The sequence below is a fragment of the Pyxicephalus adspersus genome, chromosome 2 (assembly GCF_032062135.1).
Source record: "Pyxicephalus adspersus chromosome 2, UCB_Pads_2.0, whole genome shotgun sequence".
Taxonomy (NCBI): domain Eukaryota; kingdom Metazoa; phylum Chordata; class Amphibia; order Anura; family Pyxicephalidae; genus Pyxicephalus; species Pyxicephalus adspersus.
In genome coordinates, this window is record NC_092859.1 from 142,646,962 (window position 1) to 142,667,539 (window position 20,578).

The 20,578-nt window shown below is 36.7% G+C and overlaps 1 protein-coding gene across 1 annotated transcript in view; it reads right to left on the reverse strand.

Annotated features, from left to right (window-relative positions):
• Positions 1-20,578, reverse strand: part of MCTP2 (multiple C2 and transmembrane domain containing 2) — a gene marked incomplete in the record, with an annotated part of 128,402 nt that overhangs the window by 46,329 nt on the left and 61,495 nt on the right. Inside the window, 8 exon segments of the mRNA XM_072402684.1 lie at positions 2,949-3,042; positions 3,849-4,035; positions 5,624-5,754; positions 7,056-7,220; positions 14,278-14,316; positions 15,925-16,036; positions 17,722-17,798; positions 18,784-18,926. Coding sequence (XP_072258785.1) covers positions 2,949-3,042; positions 3,849-4,035; positions 5,624-5,754; positions 7,056-7,220; positions 14,278-14,316; positions 15,925-16,036; positions 17,722-17,798; positions 18,784-18,926 — 948 coding nt within the window.

The following is a 20,578-nucleotide window of genomic DNA, read 5'->3' on the forward strand; positions in this document are numbered from 1 at the left end:
GGGCATAAACACACATTTAATTCTCTTACTTCCTCAAGAAGACTTTTGTGATTGATCCTCCAAACTGAATCACCTCATAAAAGGGAGGAATCTCTCGTCACTACCGATATATTTATAATACCAGTGGCATTCTATATTTCATATATAAACAATATATTTCTATATTTACAACCCCATTTTTCAGACTTTTGTCACCACGTCCTACCATTTATACTTTTGTCATATGCATATATATATATATATATTTATATATATGTATGTATATGAAGATTTCAAGTGTCTGGGAAATCTGGGATTTGAGAAGGAAGGCTCTATATGGAGAATAACAGGCACACATCCTACAGAAGGCTCTTTAACACTGTAAAGCAAGTAAGCAAACAAATATGTTAGTCTGTGAAGATAGTAATAATAAATTGCCCAAGTTCAGCTTGAGGACTATGAGTTGCAAATGATGGACAAGTTGTGAGGAAACCTATGGCACCTATATATAATTTTCCTGTGATCTATAAGCAGCTGCATGAAGTACAAACAGAATATTTGCAGATGCTTCAGGTAATATTTTGAAGATTGGCAGTATCAGGGGAAAAGATTGGCAGCATCAGGGATCATGCTGGAGTGGAAATCTCCCCTTCTATTGTGTGATAATTACCCCACCTCCTAGATTGTAAGCTCATTGGGGCAGGGTCCTCCCTGCCTCCTGTGTCACTATCTGTTTTCGTCTGTCATTTACAACCCCTATTTAATGTACAGCGCTGCGTAATATGTTGGCTCTATATAAATCCTGTTTAATATTAAGAATAATAATTTTGTGTTCTATCTGAAGTTACATTTGATTGAAGACACAGATGTAGCAGGTACCATAATCATTGTATTAGGGTCTAATGTAGAAGTAAACCAAAAAAGCTGAGAAATTAATTTTGAAAAGAAGGAAATCAGGCTAGAAATGTGGGGTGGGAAGGAAGTAAGAGAGTTCCATTCAGAGGTCCCATTTGTAAATGCATACTTACTTACTCAAAAGAATCTACCGTTTATGAAGGGACTTGGCCTCCAGTGGGATGTGTGCCTATTATTTTCTATAAAGAGCCTTCCTTCTGAAATCTCAGATTCCCAGACAATTCAGATCTTTCTTCTTGTCAACTATAGATCTTTTCTTGTGAACTATATATCTATTCTTTACTTACAGATACATGTTCTGCCTTTATAAATGTTCTTAACACTCCACTCCTATTCTTTCATTCTCTCTACATGCTCTATCCATCTCAATCGATTATTCTTTAAGTATGCCACAATGTCTGGTTCTGCATATAAAAGTTTGCCATTCCTTAATTTCTTTTTTTATTCTCCATAGTTTATTCTCACCTACTGCTCCATTTCCTAACACATTCTGTTCTTGTTCAAAATGCATAGAAGTCTTTCACTCATATTTTACCTAGAGAGGTATAAGTCATACAACTACAAATTATTAATAAAGAAAAATTCACACTAAAAAAAAAGAGCTTGGAAAGAGTTAATGACCAAAAAACATACTCAAAATGCAAAAGTAGATTATGGCAATAATAATAAAAAAGGAACACACGATACAAGGGGAAAAAAAGACCATTTCCCCCTGCAATTTGGTTTTCTGAACACTGTTTTTGGTCAGTGAACAAACGCAATCTGTGCAAATGTGCACATGTATAAAAACCAGTCAATGAGGCAGAAAAGTCATTTCACATTGACAAAGCGATTATCTCCAGCATCAAAATCTCTATGCACTGGTTCGGATCCAACCAGCTCATGTTTTAGTGGTGGAAAGATGAGCGTTCAATTTAAATTCAACAAATAAAATAGGGATGAGCTTAAAGCTTTTCGTGAACTGTTCCTATAAAGAAATTTCAATTAATTCAGGATCTGTGCACTGTCATAGGTAGCAAAATGAGGCATCAAATAAAATTAACCTCTGCAAGCAATCAGACATTACCTAAGTCTATAACAATTAGAGTACACAGTCTTTCCATAAAGCCATTCCACATGAAATTCATATTCTAGATCAGGCATGGACAGAGCATTGTTTTGCAGCTGCTAAGGTAAAGTCCCAGAATGCAATCCGATATGCTCTGGCTTGCGGGCCATGCTACCACCTGCAATTCCTAAGGTTTGTATATCATGAAATAAATTGCCTTTTTCAAAGAGTTTTAGAATCCTGGTGTCAGAGCTGATGTAGAGAGGAATACATGACTGACTTATAAACTAGAATTCCTGTATGATGTGCCAGACCATGGCAGGGAAACTTGCATTTTCAGCAATGCACGCAGCTTAGGCATCAATGTACTATTCCATTATAAGAAAAAATCCAAATTCATTCTCTGCAATTCAAAAAGGCAACGATGCCACCACACATACTATACAAGTTGTCTGAATTGCACATTGAATGAAAGTCTCTATTATTTGACAAAAAGAAAATAAATGTGAATTGAAAGAAAAATCCTAATTTTGTTTAGTTTTGGAGAAAGTGGTAAAGTGTTAGAATCAGGTTCGTATTGCTATCTGATTTCCTGTAACTACATTTTTATACTGTGTGGGTCAATCAAACCCTTGAAAATGAAAACGCATTATTCACCCGTTGTACTGGTTTACAGAATATTGTGTGTTTACTAAAGAGAAAGCAAAGCAAAAGTGTTTGATTTCATACATTTTCTCTTTACATATTTTTTAGTTTTATGTAAATTTGAGTTTGAGCTTGTGATTTCTGTAAACATGCTTTTCTTCAACACATCAGCTAAGAACAGCCAGAAAAGCATGTGAAAAGGAGCCTGAAGCTTCCCCTATTACCAACACACACATGAAATACTCATTAAACTGCATTTTTAGTCCTAAACAAAAAATGAATACAGAACAGTGTAAAAAACTTAAAAATCTGGACATTGACAAAAGAAAAATCACAATGACACCAACTGATTCACACATACCTGAAAAGTCTGCAGCCAGAAGATCTTCTGCTTTAAGTACTTTAACTTGCAGGAAACCAATATCCTTTAAGTTTTGGAATGAGTTTTTCAAGCACTGAAGAAGCAAAATAGTAAAACAACATAAAAAAAGAATTAGCAAAAAAATACTTTCAATAATGTCATGCAGACAATGAACCTGATCTATTAAAGCTCGCCAAGGCTGGAGAAAATACACTTTCAGAAGTGAAGCTGGTTGATTAAGAAAACATGGAATGGATTTTTAAAAATCATTTGCTATCAAACATTTTGAATCCCGGACCAGATCTATTCCAGGTTTGCTGGACCACCCAGCTTCACTGATGAAAGTGTATTCTCTCCAGCCTTGGAGAGCTTTCATAAATCAGGGCCAATGTCTTAATTTTTCTAAGAAGATTTCTAAGAAGGGTAGAAATAAGACTGTGGAAGGTGCACTAGATCAATTGGTCATATTTGGTGTTTTTTTTATGGTTTTGAAATCAGTCTTGAAATATGTGATTTGAAAGAGGTCCCATAATTTGGAGTATCCAATAGATATAGTACAAGTACAAGCAAGAGGGATTTAGACACCTTACACTTCTAAATCCCTCTTGCTTGTACACTAAATACACGTTCTCAGAAAAATGTGTATATTTTAAAACATAGCTCATTGTGTTTCCTTTTTGCCAAAATATTGGGCACTAGTGTAAAGTGCCTTAAATATCCTATCTTGTTTGTATTGTAAAATTTACTGTGCATAGTAATAAATAATAATAAAAATTGATACTATTCTTAGAACAAAGTCAACAACATTTGTCAGATTCTTGCTGGTAAAGGCTTAAAAATCTACTATCATCACTGATCATTTTAATAATTTCTATACATATCAGGATTAGTAATACTTACATATCTTTCCCTAATCTGCTCCTTCTCTCCTGGGTCCGCCAGCGGACAAACACAGAGGTCAGAAATAGAGACTCCTGTGCATGGTGTAAGAGCTATCATCATGTGTATAGAGCCCTGGTTCTGTTCCAGAGGCACTTCAAGGCGATTTATTTGCTCACTGGGCAATGCAGCGATATCCACTTTACACCTAAATTAGAAGATATTGTCAGATTTACCATACGGACACTCAGATAGTACAATGCAAAACAATAGATCAAATTCCATAATGTTTCTAATGGAAGGCAGTAAATTACAGTCTACTTTGCTTAGTTTACAATGATAAACTTCCTACCATTTGCAGGCCGTGACATAAAAAGACAGCTGGATGATCTATGAACCATCTAGAGTTTTAGTAAGCTTTTACCAAATGGCATTTTGTACTTTTAGGCCACAGACATGAGAACCATATTTGCAACTTTTCAGAAAACAGAACAAACTCTTCCTAAGATCTTCCAAAACTTTATCTCAAGTCATAAATTTGTTTCAGGATACCATTAAGGTATCCTAAATTATTTGACAACAGGGCAAAGTTATCAAAGAATATAAACCTTTCTCAATAACATATTAGCAAGTACGCCGCTACTTCCTATGATCCAGACAAAAATGGAAATAATATTAGAACAGAATAAAGCCTATTTAAATAAGGATATGGTAAAACTAAGAAGAAAAAACAGAAAATAATCCAGCTTGTACCTTATGCATCAAGTGTTCATTGATAAACTATCTAGGACTTCCCTAACTTCTTTGACCAAATTAAGGTTACTTGACAGGACTGAAAGCTCTGTAAATCCCAACATCAGGACCGATATATTGAGAAACCTGGGATCCGAGTTGGAATTGTTGTTGCCCACACCTACGCTCTAGGGCCTATTTAATAATGTTCTTACCTAATTTTTATCCAAAATTGAGACATTTTCTCATTGTATTCTTCTACCTATAATAATATCTATATTTTTCTAGTTGAATTCAATGTAAAAATATGAATGAATTTTGGGTAAAAGTTGATTTGACTCATGAGTTAAAATATCTGTAAATTGACTGATATAAATGACTTGAAGGCCAACAGCACAATCTACCACAACCATAATAAGGAAAGTTAGTTTTGTTAGCATGGTCCTGACCTGCTATTCTATGACATGATGGGTAGTAGGGGTAACTACCCACACCTGCAAAATACAAAATCCCAAAACATATAAAATAAGGTTATAACAGTAATATATTAATAGTATACAACTTTACCATGGTTCAAAAATTTAGGAGACATTTAAAATACATTTGTTACTAAAGAAAATGTTCCAAAATCAAGACTTGACATTACAAGTTGCACATCAACGCCTTTCCTTTTCTAGTGATGATGCAGAGCACCCCAGAAACATCCAAAACCAGGGTACAAGAATGCACAATTCAAGACACATCTTTCACCTGTGAAACTATCAAGTATTGAACATTTACAAGCTATCAATAGCTCACATTGTGTACAGTTTAGGACAACAGGTGAAATTTTTTGAGACGTTGCTCATATCAACAACAGCTTCATCATTTTCAATTAAGCAAGGAATCCAACCGAAGGATGTTGGCTACAGCTCCAAGTTTGCAGATTTCAAGAATAACCCCACTGTGTTGTCTGCACTTCCCTTTGCATAATGTAATGTAATTTTTCCACTTATTTAACAGTTGCATTGAACAAGAAATGTGTGTGGAAATCAAAGCATGGAATGAATACAAAGCACACTTACAAGCCCAGCAGCTCCTCATGTTTGCGGCTATCTTGTCCCCATACTTCAATCTCCAAAATTCCCATCCTGTCAGAGAAATAGTGAAAATCGAAGCGTTCCCTCCACTGAGGATTTCCACTTTTGCACATTGTCTAGAAAATACAAAAGTGGTGGTTAATCAAAATAAAATACATATCTATATTTAAATGGGATATTACTATCAGAATTACCTATTTATAGCAAGATTCCAGCCAAACCACTCAATATAAAGTTGACTTACTATTATGTTTAATATACCACTACTAGACTACAAATCTGGAAAGCGCCACCACTTGTCTGAAGCTGGAGCTCTTCATCTCCAGCTATCCAAAAGCCCCAAGTCAGCACATTGTATTTTAAATGATGCACTGGTAAAGTCCACAATTTCTTTAAGTCATATAGACTAAATCAACACTTTTTCCCTAACTTTACAGTTACACGAAAGCATAAAAAGCCTTGCAAAATTGTAGCTTAAAGTACTGAGACTTAAAATCTCAATTTGTCTTCTAGTGTTCATGGGAGAATGGTTAGTTAAAGAGAACTACTTTACTTTTTTTAGCAGTACAACACAAAAGCAGTTATCACAAGATGCATGAAAACACAACATCATTTACAAAATGGTGCCTATCAGATTTATACTAGCAGTATTTAAAATGACATACACCGTAATTATTGTGAATGGATGTAATATTTATGAACAGTTGTACATTTGCCTAATGCTCTGCTGCAATCTTTGCAATAAACTATTAAAATTATTTGTATCCATCTGTTTGGAACCATCTATCACTGATTTATTCATATTAAAATACAATCCACATATAACACAATACAAGAAAGACCCGAGAGGGAGTAAAGAATAATGTCTAAGGATGAAAATGGAGTCTTTTAAGCTGAAATTCTGCAACATGTGGTTGAGCTGTGTCTACAGGGAAAGGGACCTACATATGAGGCCATAGAATTTGTATATTAGGTGCGGTAAATAGAACTGAATTCTTAAGCCACTACATGCTAAGAGCATAAAAAACTCAATATATAAGTATAACACCACACATACATTACCTGCTACCTTTTATTTTATTTCAAAAGCAGCAGAATCATTAACTGTCAGCCACTATGGACAAAGCATGTTGCACTTTTACATGGTTGTAGGCAAATTATATAAATTGCTTGCAAAGCAGTAACTGTACCACACCACAATTGTTTTTGGACAGCCCCTTAGAAACCACCCACCTAATGGACCAGTTATATTAAGAACCATTCAAGGTGCATTCAGCAATCAGTAACGTCCTAATGGATATAAACACCATGTTTAACAGAAAAATGTACACATCAGTGTGCTTATTACAACTTTATAATAATATATATATAATAATTTACACATAGTTCAGTATGGAGTATGTGCTATAGCATATACCTTGCTTCTGTACTTCTGATCTCCAAGTCTGAACCTTACAAAAGAATCAAAGGTGTTTCCATCCGGCAGATTAATTCCCTCTAGCAAAGTAATGCTGACCATTCCATTCCAGAGCTGGTTCTTTCTCAGGTAATCTGACAACTGCAGAGACTGCATGGAGGTTGCCTGGTGAAAAACAAGAATTAAAATAAATTGGATGTTCACCAAGTACACAGCTGTAGTTCTTTAGAAATGTATACTGCTGGGGAATATTAACTTTCATAGGCCCAAAAACATTTTAAACTCCAAGGGTGCGATGCTCAATTTATAATCGGCAAAAAAACAGGACATGGATAATGCAGTAAATGTAGTTTCCAATTTTAAGATCTAATTTGAATACTCAGCTATAAAGTAACACTGAATAATCTGCTTCGTCAAACCAACCCAAACACTAAAATAAATCACCAACACAAGATCTTTAAAAGGTCAGAGATGGTGTCTTCTACAGGACTATTAGAAGTTATTGTAGAGTCTGTAAACCTTTTTTCATGCCAAATGAAATCTCACTCATGGTACACTATGTCCTAATTCCATACTGAAAAGGTGAAAAAAAAGAAATTTGCTTCACATTACATCAGGGCCAGCCCTATAAAATCATAGTATACATAGAATGTTCTTCAGTTGGAGAAACATACTTTTAGGACACATTAGGAAAATCTGTCCCTATTTGGGTTCTGCTTGCCATTATCTGTTGCTGAATGTTACCAGAGGCCACCGCCTGGTAGCTGCCTATAGCAGAGCCCGTTTCGCCTTATGCAGGGCTTTTATGAACAGCTGGTGGTTTTTTGGACTCTGTGCCTCAGCCCTACTGGGGTTGGGGAAAGTGGGGACACAGAGAGTCCACTAACTCCCTGACACAAACAAATGATATAATCTCTTTTTACATTAAAGCAGTGTGGCAGCCTGGCACTACAAAGATTTTCAATACTTCTTAATAAGTCTGTTCAATATTATGAACCCTGCTTTACATTCCTGTCGGCATAACGTTCCCTACTTTTGAATACAAAGTTAGTCTTTCTTGATCCAATGATTAGACATATAAATTATTAAACTATTCAACTACCATTTCTGGGTATTTAGTGATTTTAATTTTTTTTTTGCAACATGCAAATTGGTACATTGTGGGCAGCATGGTGGCACAGAGGTTGATGCTCTGGCAGGTTCTCCCAGTTTGCAGGTTCTCCCAGTGTTTGTGTGGGTTTCCTCTGGGTACTCCGTTTTCCTCCCACATTCCAAAAACATGCAGTTTGGTTTCCCCTAAATATGATCTTAGACTGTATTAAGACATATGACCGAGGTAGGGACATTAGTTTGTGAGCTCCTTTGAGGCACAGCCAGTCACATGACTATAGACTTTGTACAGCGCTGCAAAATATGTTGGTGCTATATAAATACTGTGTGTATTCATTGCTCATTTAAACTCTTTTTATAAGGAGAATGCAGTACTGCCACTCCCATTAACTGTCCCTATGTTTGATTTTATTCCAAAACCTAATTGTTGACATGCAATACTGTATTTCCCAAATAATAAATACATTTGTGGCCTAGCTGTGCAGTGTGCAATCACAATGACACCTGACCAGAACTGCAAATCTTTTTTTGACAAAGAACCATAAATGCATTAAAATTGTTTTTTAACTGTTTGCTTGAAGTTTCTTTTTACAAAATATTGATGTCAAAGGGTTAAAATCACAGGCTAAGGTAAAGAGGACAGTCTGGAAGGGCCTGTGATTTTTCTTTGTATATTAAAATGATAATGATTTTGAGTAAAGTCAGTCAAACGTCATCAATAAAACTAATTACCAAGCTTCTATTACTTGCATCAAATATTAAAAAGAAGAAAAAATAAGGACCAAAATGATAAAGAATCAGTTCCAAGAAAATATCTGAGAGTCAGAAAGCGTGCCATTTTTGTGCGCGCTCCCCATTTTGTGTAAATTTATTAATGTGATTGGGAGCGTTGTCCAGCACGGATCAAAGACGCATCCTACAGTCTGGCAGCTGCTGCAGTGAAATGGCAGCTTGACTATGAAATATGTCCTAAAATAATTCTGCGGCTTGGTATGTCCTAATTTCAGGCCGAATGTTTATCTTGGAAGCGCTTCTATCTAAGTTGTCCATAAAACAGCTCCACTTAGCTGTGCGAGCCTTGTGAAAATGGAATCCAATGCTGGCTATTAAAAGGGGACTGGAGATTACTTCCATATGGCAGAACAGCATGGGAGTGGAGGGCTCAGGTCTACAGCAGGCTGTACTTGGCTGAGCTCGGCATCTATCCATGGACACTCATTGCATTACAGCAGAACATCTGGATTACTGCTTGTAATGTCCCTGGGAAACATCCACTTCCCATCAAAGGCTTTATCTTTCTCTGTCGTACTTTGAAAATTTCAGCATTTACCGCAGACATGTTTGAAGTGATGCTCTCCATGTTATTCCGCACAGCTCCCTCCCCCCATCTGCTGCTTTCCTTCATTTTTCTCAAAAGATACCAAAATCTAACCTATTTCGCAGACATAATCCTACAACAGTTCTAATATAACCCCTTCACTGCTAGCAGGCCAAATTTATATTTTATTATGGTGTCAAAAACAATCAGTTGGAGGCAGATGGAGGCCAATAGACTACGTCCGGCCAACCAAATGGTTTTAATAATATGATTAGTGCAAACTAAAATCTGATTGGATGAAAGGAGTTACTGCACTTTTCTCAAACTCTTTTCTCTCTCTATTGTTTTAGGTATGTCCTCATATTTTACAATAATAAGGCTGGCCAATTCATTATGTTTTCTTTTATTTGGATAAGGCAGAAAAAATGAAGGAAAAAGAAACCTATAAAAAGGGGGGGGCATGATTAAAATCAAAAATTATCATCAAATAACAAATATTAATGGCCCATCTATACCGGTCTATCCTGGTGCATTACCATACATTGTGCTGCACTGTCATGCATGTGAATTAGTCAATGCATGGGGTGCTATATAATGTGTGTTATGGCCCCGGTGTGAATGGACCCTTTTTTGTATATAACAACCTGCCATTTTTTGCAAACCAGGTTTAAAGCTTAATTCTAATTTGTTGTGATGGGAAAAATGAAATGTCTAGGGCACTTTGGGCTTTATTTAGGGCAGCATGGTTAGGTCAGTGGTTAGCCCCACTAGGTCAAAGATTTGCATCTTGGCATGGACTCTGGAGTTGGTGGAGTTTGTATGTTCTCCGTGTCAGTGTCAAGTTTCCTCCCAAATTCCAAAAACATGCAGTAAAGTAAATTGACTTTTCCTCAAAAAATGTCCTTAGACTATGGTAATGACTATGGTAGGGAGAATAAATTGAGAGCCCCTTTGAGGAACACCGATATGTCAATAGATTTTGTAAAGCGCTAAGTAATATGTTGGCGCTATATAAATACTGGCAACTAATAATATTAAAAATAATCATTTATAAAACACATAAATCAGACATTCCGTCAAACATTCTCTTGTGGGAATCTTCCAGTTCCATGTGTTTCAACAGCAGTAATTGATTCCCACCAGGAAATGTCTGAGAGAATATCAGATTCCCAGTTTTATAAATAACGCCCTTTTTATACATTCCTAGTAAACAGAGATCATCGTGGTTAATCTACTCTGCTGGATACAGGTTCATGGGTTTATTGGCTATCATTGCTCTTTGCGTTATTATTAAATAATGGCTTTCAGGAACTGCAGCTTAAGGCTGTAGAATTTGTATAAAATGGTTGAGGCACACAAATTTAATGTGTAAGGGTGAATATTCTTGTAACCATTTTTAGGCTAAATATAATGACGGAAAGGTGCAATACCAGCAAGACCTGTAAGCCATTAGGCCTCCCTTTATAACACCGTTTTATGCCTTTGAAGTCCATTCCCATAAGAGCCAGCTTCTTTTTTCTCCTTCTGCTGCCACTGATGCATGAGAGGCCTGTACAGCATATAATTTCTCTTGCTGTATTTCCTCAGCCTCTCATCTCTCCCGTGAAACTAGTATTCCCCACGCTCACATTTTTTCCGCTCTTGCCTCAGCGCTGTTTTCCTAACTGCTCGTACTCCTCTACAGCCCAGGGTTTTCTAACTAAAGATGGTTATTGATGTACTGCTGTTTTAGCGCAGTAGCAGAATCAATAAACTAAAGCATACAACTGTTTGTCAGGTTTTCTAAAGCATTATGGGAAATTCCTTACCGAGTTAAATTGCCATACATTCAAACACCGTATACCCCGCTCTGCAGGAAGGAACTGTGTAGCTTACGCTAGTTCAGGTTAGGCTTTGCTACCCTCTGCTGGTTAGTTCAAAATAACGCATGTTATTGTGTAATGTCAAAAACTAGGGCCAATAGGTGAAATGCAGATGATGAATAGTGATCATTATTCATGCAAATCTGTGGAAAAAATGCCTATTTAAGGTGAAACTATCACAACAATTTTTACTTAACCCTTTAATATAAAGTAAAAATGTTTTTTTTTTTTTTTAATTCCCCGTTAACTATTACTTTTAAAAAGAAAAAAAAAAAGGAGAGGCCCCTCTCAAAAGGAGAGGCCACGGCAGTAAAGACTGAATGAGAGCACAGAGCCTACTGGGATACATACGTCATGTATCTCAAGAGGTCTTAGGGCATGAGTAGAAGGTGCTTTTTCCCACAATGCAAACAAAAAAAGTGCAAATCTAACAAATGCACAGTAAGATTGGTACTCTTCTTTTTACAGGAGGATTTGTCACCCAATCTCATGACTGCACAGTGCGAGATTGGGTGAGGTAAGCAGAAGAAGGAAGAAGACAAGAAAGAAGATGAGATAGATGACGTCGCCTGGCGGTTCTTTGGCGCCAGGATGAAGAAAGAATCCAGGACGGCGCAGGACTAAATCGAGGTCTTGGAAGTTAGTAATTTTTTTTTATTTATGAAAGTCCTGCTTTAAGATCTGTGATATCCAGAATGTATGAAATTGATGTTACAAGTGCTCCTATGGATACTAGAATATGTGAATATTAGGGTTCAAATTAATGTAAGTGCATTAGTAGTATATATTTATTCTTAATGATCTGCATAATACACTCCCATTAGACCAGCCAATTTATAGCCGGGGTTACCCCAGAGCCTGCTAGTTGGTCCTCCAAATGTGGCTGATTGATCTCCTGATTGATAATACCTGGGGCCAACGCCACTAGGTAAAGCTATCTACCATTGTAATGGGGGGGATTATTTCCACTGGCCTCCAATTTAGAAGCCTTTTTCCCCCATAAATTGGATTTACCAGGAGTTTCCCTGAGACCCAAAAATTATTTTAAGGGTTTCTAAACAGTAAAATAAAGTTGAGAAAGGATGTGTATATAAAACTGTATCTTCCATTATTAGAAAACAATGGAGAATGACACAATGGTTGGGGGGAAACAAGTGCTTCCAAGACCTTTCTGACTTCCCTTTGCATATCTACAACAGCCATTCACCTCTGTTGCTGCTGATTTATCCCCAAAGAGTCTAGTGGTGGCCAGATGACAGTAAAAAAGTTAAAAAGTGCGTGCTTTAAGCAATGTCGATGACCCTTTTTCTATGCGGTTTTTAGATACAGACCCTTCCAGTATGTATTTCTTGACATAGCTGAAAATTTTATACCTACTTGTATAGCTAGAAACATGAAAAAACAACCTTTATTCATTAGTTAATAAGTCATCAAACTCCAACGTTGCTTGCATGTTATTAGTGGGATGCTGAGATGTTAGCCAGAGCTATGGGAACGGATTGACCTGCCAGCACGATGCACTTTTTATCTAGGTTATTAACAACTTTCTGTAGTCAAAAAAACAGAAGACAAGCAACGGCATGGAAAGGCAGGCTGTTAGCTAATTTGGACTCCAGAGAGCAGATTGCACAAACACTGTCTGATTTTTTAAACCCAGACAGACTATTACTCGAAGGGTCACACTTCTCTGGTGAGTTGCTACCGAATACCATTATCACTGCTGTGCTGAAATGTTTCCGATAAGCCTTAACTCCTCAACACATTTCAGATTTTAGTTCTGTGTCTTATTATTTAGAGTTACCATGAGCCTCTGATGCAGGTATTTTACATTTAGGCTTATTTATTTCATGCAAATGTCCTAATTTTAAGTTAAGGTAATACTTTTCATTATTTTTACTTGTAAAAGTGTTGGAAATTGACAGTATTAGACATTTATTACATGGGCAAGCAGAAAGATATGTTCCACATTTTGGTATCCAAGGACTCTATAGAAAAAAAAACTATACATTTTAATCTGGACGATTTATTTGCTATAGGAATCATCACCCCATCATAACCCTGCAGCATCAAGCAGTAATAAATCAGTAACACAATGTTTGGGGGGGATCAGTCACAATGACATGAAAATTAATGAGTAGAAATCACCCAAGATAGCTAACAGGACAATGATCACTTTAGTAAAAATGGCCATGTGCACCAAGTTTTACCTCCCTTTGACATGAAACAACCCACACTGCTAAACAGGAAAATACAATAACATTTTCTAGTAATTGGGCACATTTGCATACATCATTATAACTATCGTTATAAATAGACAGTTTGTGGTCTGCAGATCAATAGCACATAGCATGATACCAACCAAGCTTGGCAATGATTAAAGTAATTTAATGATTCCTGTGATTTATTTTCTTAGCATAGTGTAGAAGAGTATATTCCTGCTGAGATACATCGAATACTGAAATGCCAGGAGTGTACTGTCATCGGACAGCTAACATTTCACGGCAGTGATCAGGAGCATTGTCAATTGGCTTGTGACTCAACAATCACTATAAAAAATCATGGTGCTCACTCTAAAAGTTCTCCCTTCTTGGTCTGTGTTATGGTACACCCCACTATTTGAAATCAACAACAGTTTTTATATTGTACCTTTAAGTACCTTAACCAGTGTGTAAACTTATATCCCCAAACTCTGGATGAATTTGCTGCATACGTTTACAAATTGTGGCCACATTGCTTCACCTCTAGTTAAGCCAACTCTTAGCTTGCACGGGTATATTTGTGTATGAAAATGTTTGCAACAAAAGCCTCTGTTTTATCTGCAAAGATGGTTTGGTTTGAAGTAGTTTGTGTGCATGTATATTTATTTTTTGTTAAACTAAACATCTTTGTCACATACATTAAAGGTTATACACCAGCAATATTTGCAATTTACCTTTGAAGCACCCAGTCTTCTTCGTGATGACCACCTCTGCTGCAAGAAAAAAATGGATACATTGAAAAGCTAAACCCTCACTGGATTGTGAAGATATAGGCTACCAAAATGTGGTAAAAAACAAACTAGGGCCAAAACCTAATCGAAGTCGTAGGTCAGATATTTATGCAATAAACACAGTTTCATTAAATTAATTTTCTAACCCAGAAAGAGAAGGAATGAATATTCTACAAAGGAAAACCAACCTGATACTGACATAATAAAAAAAGGTGATTCATAGGGTAATTTTATATATGGAAACATCCACTTCAAGGAGCCAATGCGCCCTAGGATGAACCTTCAATTGATGAGATCTGAGGGTTCACACCACCTGTTGCATTACCAATAGTATAAGTGCAGTGTTCTCCCCTGAATTTTTTTTCAGATGGGTAAGGAGAAGCTGTAGACGAGTGGTCAAAAAGTTAGAATGACAAAAATAAGTGTGTTCTTAGTTGTTTGTGCTAAAGGAATACAGTATCCTCTATAATTTTGTCAGCTTTTTACTGCTCCCCCTAAAATTGTGCCCCCTTGGTATGTGCTATTTTTCCATCACCTTTGTATAATGCCCCAACTGTCTAGTGCCCTTGTACTATTACCCAGCTTTTCAGCAATCACTCAAAAACAGCCGGGTGGTTACTGAGAGTTGCCAGGCAGTGCTAAAAGGAGCTAGGGAGAACACTGAAGTGAACTGTGAACAACCACATGCTCAATAATCACCACTTGAAAAGATACCAAGTGATCATTTTACCAAAATTTACCTGGGTTTTCTTGCACTGTTCAGACAGACTGCTTGTCAAATGCAAAACAATCCGTTCTGTTCTATGGGGGAAGATAAGCATGAGATACACCGCTGTGCCCTCAATAGTAAATAATAGCTGCAGTTAGTGATCTGTTCTTTAGGAAACAAGGCTACTTACACACGTGCAATAATTATTGTTGAAAACCAACGATTGACGACCGGTCACAAAAAAAATGCACAACGACCGGCCAACGATGCCGACGAACAACAAAAGTCACTGGAAAAAAACAGCCATCCCGGCGGATCTGCTTGGGCGATGATTGTGCGCAATCTACTGTGTGTACGGTCAATCAGTGATCGTGGATGGTTCTGCAGTACACTTTCTCTAGTGCTTCCAGCATCATTCAAATGATCATATCTAGTGTGTGTACAATATTGGTGGATTATATTTGAACAATGGTACCTTTACAGCATTTACAGAATTGTGCACTATACGATCGTTCAAAATAATCGTGCATAATCGTTGTTCGGTCGTCAATCATTCGTTTTGCAATGACAATTATTGCATATGTACGTAGCCTTAAGCACATGATCGCTACACTACATCTTCAGGCCCATTTTGGTTCTTTATCTTGTAGTACACTGCACTGTGTATGTGTTAAATGTGTTTAGTGGCTTTCAAAATAATGTACTTGCATGATGGGATTTGCAATGCCAAGAACTGGGGCACTACATGTAATATGACCATGTTATCCTAGTGTATATATGTGAAGCCCGGCTAAACTAAGTTCTACCCATGAGTATTAAACTTTGTCTAGACAGTCTTTTAAAACAACAAATGACTGCCTTGACCATATGCAAAAACTTACATTATTTTTTGCATCTCTTATTCTGATGGACAGACTGACATCTGCCACAATCACCCCCATGTCTTCCTCAAGGCTATTGGGATCTTCCAGCCGGAACACTTTTTCAGCAGTTCTACAAGAAAAATACACACAATCAGTAAATATCTGTATTTCACTTGGAATGTCAGATCATCTGAACAGCAAGTGGTTTCTGCCTCAGTTACACCGGCATATCAGAATATTTCACGCTCCATTGCTCAAAAAACAACTTTCACATTATTTTGACATACCGCAGCTCGGTAAACTTTATTGACAATCATAATGAAATCCCAATAGTGTATCATTATTCAAGTCCAAGACACCATGCAAGCCATCTGCCATACGGGAGCCAAAAAAGGTATTTTCAAGATTGTCACTACTTGAATGGAAGCTTAAATGTATTAGTTAAAAGGCATCTCCTAACAGATCTTTCTAAATGTTCCACTTGAAAGTCATAAATGAAAGTTAGTGCTGACAAAGTTTGTGTGAAACGAATGTGGAATTATTATTATATTTGTTAACTATTAATAACTGTATTTATATATATATGGCAAACATTTTACGGAGAGCTTTACAAAAACCATAGTCATGTCACTAACTGTACCTAAAAGGAGCTCACAATCTAATGTCCCTACCATAGTCCCAGGGGGAAACCCACGCAAACACAGGGGGAAAAGTACAAACTTCATACAGATAGTGTACTGGGCAAGACTCAATCCTAGGACCTTATTGATGCAAAGGCCAGAGTGCCAGCCACTGAGCCACCAAGCTTCATATCAAGAATACCACTGTACTTAAATAGATACCCTTCCTAGTTAAACCCCTAGCATATTTCTTGCCCTGAACTGATGATTAAATATTAACACTACTATGCCTGACTTATCTTGAAACTTAAACCAGACATTTTCAACCATTTTATAACCAGGGTTATGATGTGCTTTTGACTGGCAAACCTGTGGTAGCAAAAAATAATAAAATAGATGTTGCCATTATGAACCTAACAAAAATGCTAGTTACCAACCCCACCATTGTTTTAGGGTCTTTGAGTTACTGATCCAGAACAAATATGTAGCATATAAATCAGGGGGTTTACGTGTTTCAGGTCAATGATGGAAAATGTTGAGATTATTGGATGTGCATGACTGGGGAACTAAGAAGCAACACAAAATCATTTGTGCTACTGTGCTCATGTGCTAACAAGGAACATGCTGATAGGAAGAAGGAATAGAGCAGCAGAGAGTTTAGATTAGTATGTTGCTTTTTCTTTCACTGCTCAGTTAATAGCAGAGAGAGGTATAAGACCTGGGTTACTTTATTGCAATGAAGAAAAATCTTGTATCGTTCCCTGCTGGAAAGGACTGTGCTGTGTGGCTGAGTTGTACAAATCTAAATTGACAAAAATACCACTTCTTTGGCAAATAAAGCATCTCCCATTGATGTGTTTCATTCATGTATTAAGCCACAGTCCTAGAGTTTAGCGTAACATTTTCAGGTGAGAATATGAGAGGATTCACTTTAAAACAGCTTATCCTGCAATTTTACATATTTTCCCTGACTATTCTTTTACAGACAGTTGTAGCAAAATTATCAAAGAAAATTCACAGTGTTCTATGTGCATAATGGACCTGCAGAGAGGTTGCATACCATTTGCTGGTTTATTCACCTCCAAGGACAGAATAGGTCTTCATCGATTCATATTCAAAAAAAGCCAAAACATAGCAGATGGCAATCACAAACTCACTGAATAAGCCACTAATTGCTGAGTATTTTATAACTTACTTGTTTAGTTCAAGCTCTTGGAGATCCAGTACAGCAGCTCCCATAAAATCATCAGTTGTGAAATCCCGATCATAGACCTTGAAGATAATACCAACACAAACAGATTTTGCATACATCAAGAAGAAATGATTGTACAATTTTACCATTGTCAGAATTCATCATCAATGAATTAGCAGAGCTCATGTCAGCATTACCAAAAAGTATACTGAGTAAAACATTTATCGTAAAACCTTAATTCAAATGGTATCCACCCCAAGTTACCATATGTGACCTACTCTCTAGGTTAGAGATGTCCAACATAAAATGGACCCTGTGCCTCATATCTATCCTGTTCATTGGATTGCTGAATTTAAATAAAGTTTTTTTTAATTGTAATTGTTGATATTGTCTAGCAAAAAGGAAATTAATTTATATGCAATCTATGAGAACCAGACCCAAAAAATGTTTTATTACTTTGATCAGTGTTACCATTAAAGAAAAAATTTGACTAAGGTTAAAGAGAAGTAAACATACAGTATTTCTTGTAACTGGTACAAAGCAGGTCAAAGTTATATACAAACATAGGCTCAGAATTAGGGGGGTAAAAATCCTCACTTTTTCCAGGGCCCAAAATGACAAAATGGCAGGACATGCAGGGAACTGGGATCCTGTGCATTTGTCACCTCCAATTCATTTTTGCCAGGGGCCAAATTTTGTCTAAAACCTGTCACAGATCCCATGTTTCACCTGCAGAACAGCCTTTATCAAAGCTAAGATCACCTAGTCCCTGGTTTGTCATACATCTGAACTGAGCAGAAAAGGGAGTCTATCACTATGAGAAACTACTTTACAGGAAATAGATCAGAACCTGGCTACAGTGACATGTAGAAGAAAAGATGGAGAAACCACTCAGCAGTGCCAAATCATACACTAGTTTCCAGAGGAAGACTTTGTTCAGAATGCAGTTTGGGTATTACGGTACTAACCCATTTATGAGTTGTTCTTCAAGAACATGAAAAATGAAATGTTCTTCATTTAAATGTACAGTATGATCATCAAAAATACTAGAGTTATTGAAATCACCTTAATCTGCAGCTTCTGGTCCAGATTCTGGATAGGCAATACAAAAACTTCATCCCACACCGGATTCAGGTTCTTGTAGACAACTTTGCTTTTATATAAAGTCTTCTTGTTTAGCTTGAACTTCACATAAGGATCACTGGTGCCTGTGGCGGCCAGAACAAAACACAATAAAATATATATTATGGCTTAATAATGTAGCAGTTAAAATATTCAGTTAGTGTATTCCTGATGCAGACAATAACCAAAGTTTGTTGACAATTGCAGATTGATATTAAATTTGATGTTACATATTGTAGTCATTTACATACAAAGGCCTGTTAACAAGGAATTTTAAGGTGCAACTACCAACTAGGAGGGGAGGACCCTTCCCCAAAGAGACAACAATTGCAAATATATAGTTGTGGTTAATATTTTACTTTTATATTCATATATATTTATATTCTAAACCTAATACACCTAAAAATCATAGGCATATTGTTATTAGCACTTAAAATGAACCTTACGATAACAAATCTGCATGAATAAATCCTTGACATGTCAAAATATACAAAAGAACATTTTTGCTTCTATTCATTTCAATGATAACCGGGGCAGTTGAGGACTGGTTGACAGTGGTAAACTGCAGAGGTATCACTTGGAGGGAAAACACACACAACAGTCTGAACTAGCACATATGCAAAAAAAAAAACAAAAAAAAACTCCAGGATCTATATTAGAAAATAAATTGATTATATCTTTGACATTGTGGAACATTTTGAATGGATCAATCCCCACATTGCATATTGTGGCTTTTTAGAATATTTTGACTTGTCTGTTCTTAGGAACCAGCTCAAAGCGAATACTACAAAGGTTAAAAAAATGAAGAAGTAGCAGTACACAACTAGACATTTACACAATCCTATCTGGTCCATCCTCATAATAGGTATGGCTGATCCTTTATAGGAACAGCATGGCTTGTATTTTTCATCTCTTCTATGCAGGCATTACTGATGGACTGCCTCCTTCAAGCACCACCATTATCATGTAACTTGAAATTTGTAGCTAATGCAACATTCAACGTCTTTCATTACACGTTCCTCAAATCAAATGTTGATGGCTGAACATAATTTATCAACAACGTATCAATGTATCAATACATCTTTCCACTCCGCTAGGAAGTATGCACCCCCTTCTTGCTCAGCTCGGATGTTTAATTGACTCTCAATTAACAAAAAACATTTTTACATTTTAGTAGTGCCCATCATGTACTGCATAGGACAATAATCACTTTCACTAATATATATGTCTCTGCTTGAGCAACAGAGGAATCTCAACATAGAAGAAAAGCCCACAACCCCCAAAGATCTAACATACAGTGTTTTTGTTTCATATATAAAGGTATAGAACACGGAGGACTGTTTATCCCAAGTTCCTTGCAGCACATTTGCCAAAAGGGCAGACCAACAATCTTTAAGCTATATTTATTAAATGGAAAGAAAAGAAACAGTGGGAAAATCTCTAATAAAAAGAGAGCTTTAATTAAATGAGATTGCTACTCGGGGATCAGGGCGTCATGCCTGTCAGCTTACTTTCAAAATAAACATCTCAAATGTAGGCCTCTATGGTGTCACTTTCTCACAGGCAATGCATGCTGGGTAATCCCTAGGCATCTTGACAGCTACATAATGTTCACACCGCTTGACGGGTGAATGGCGGCACTTGTGTGAAAGGAAATATTAATGCCTAGAATTAATAGAAGAAGGGGCAATGGTTTACAAAGACGGGACGAGGAAATGTGTCAGGTTAGCACAGTGTT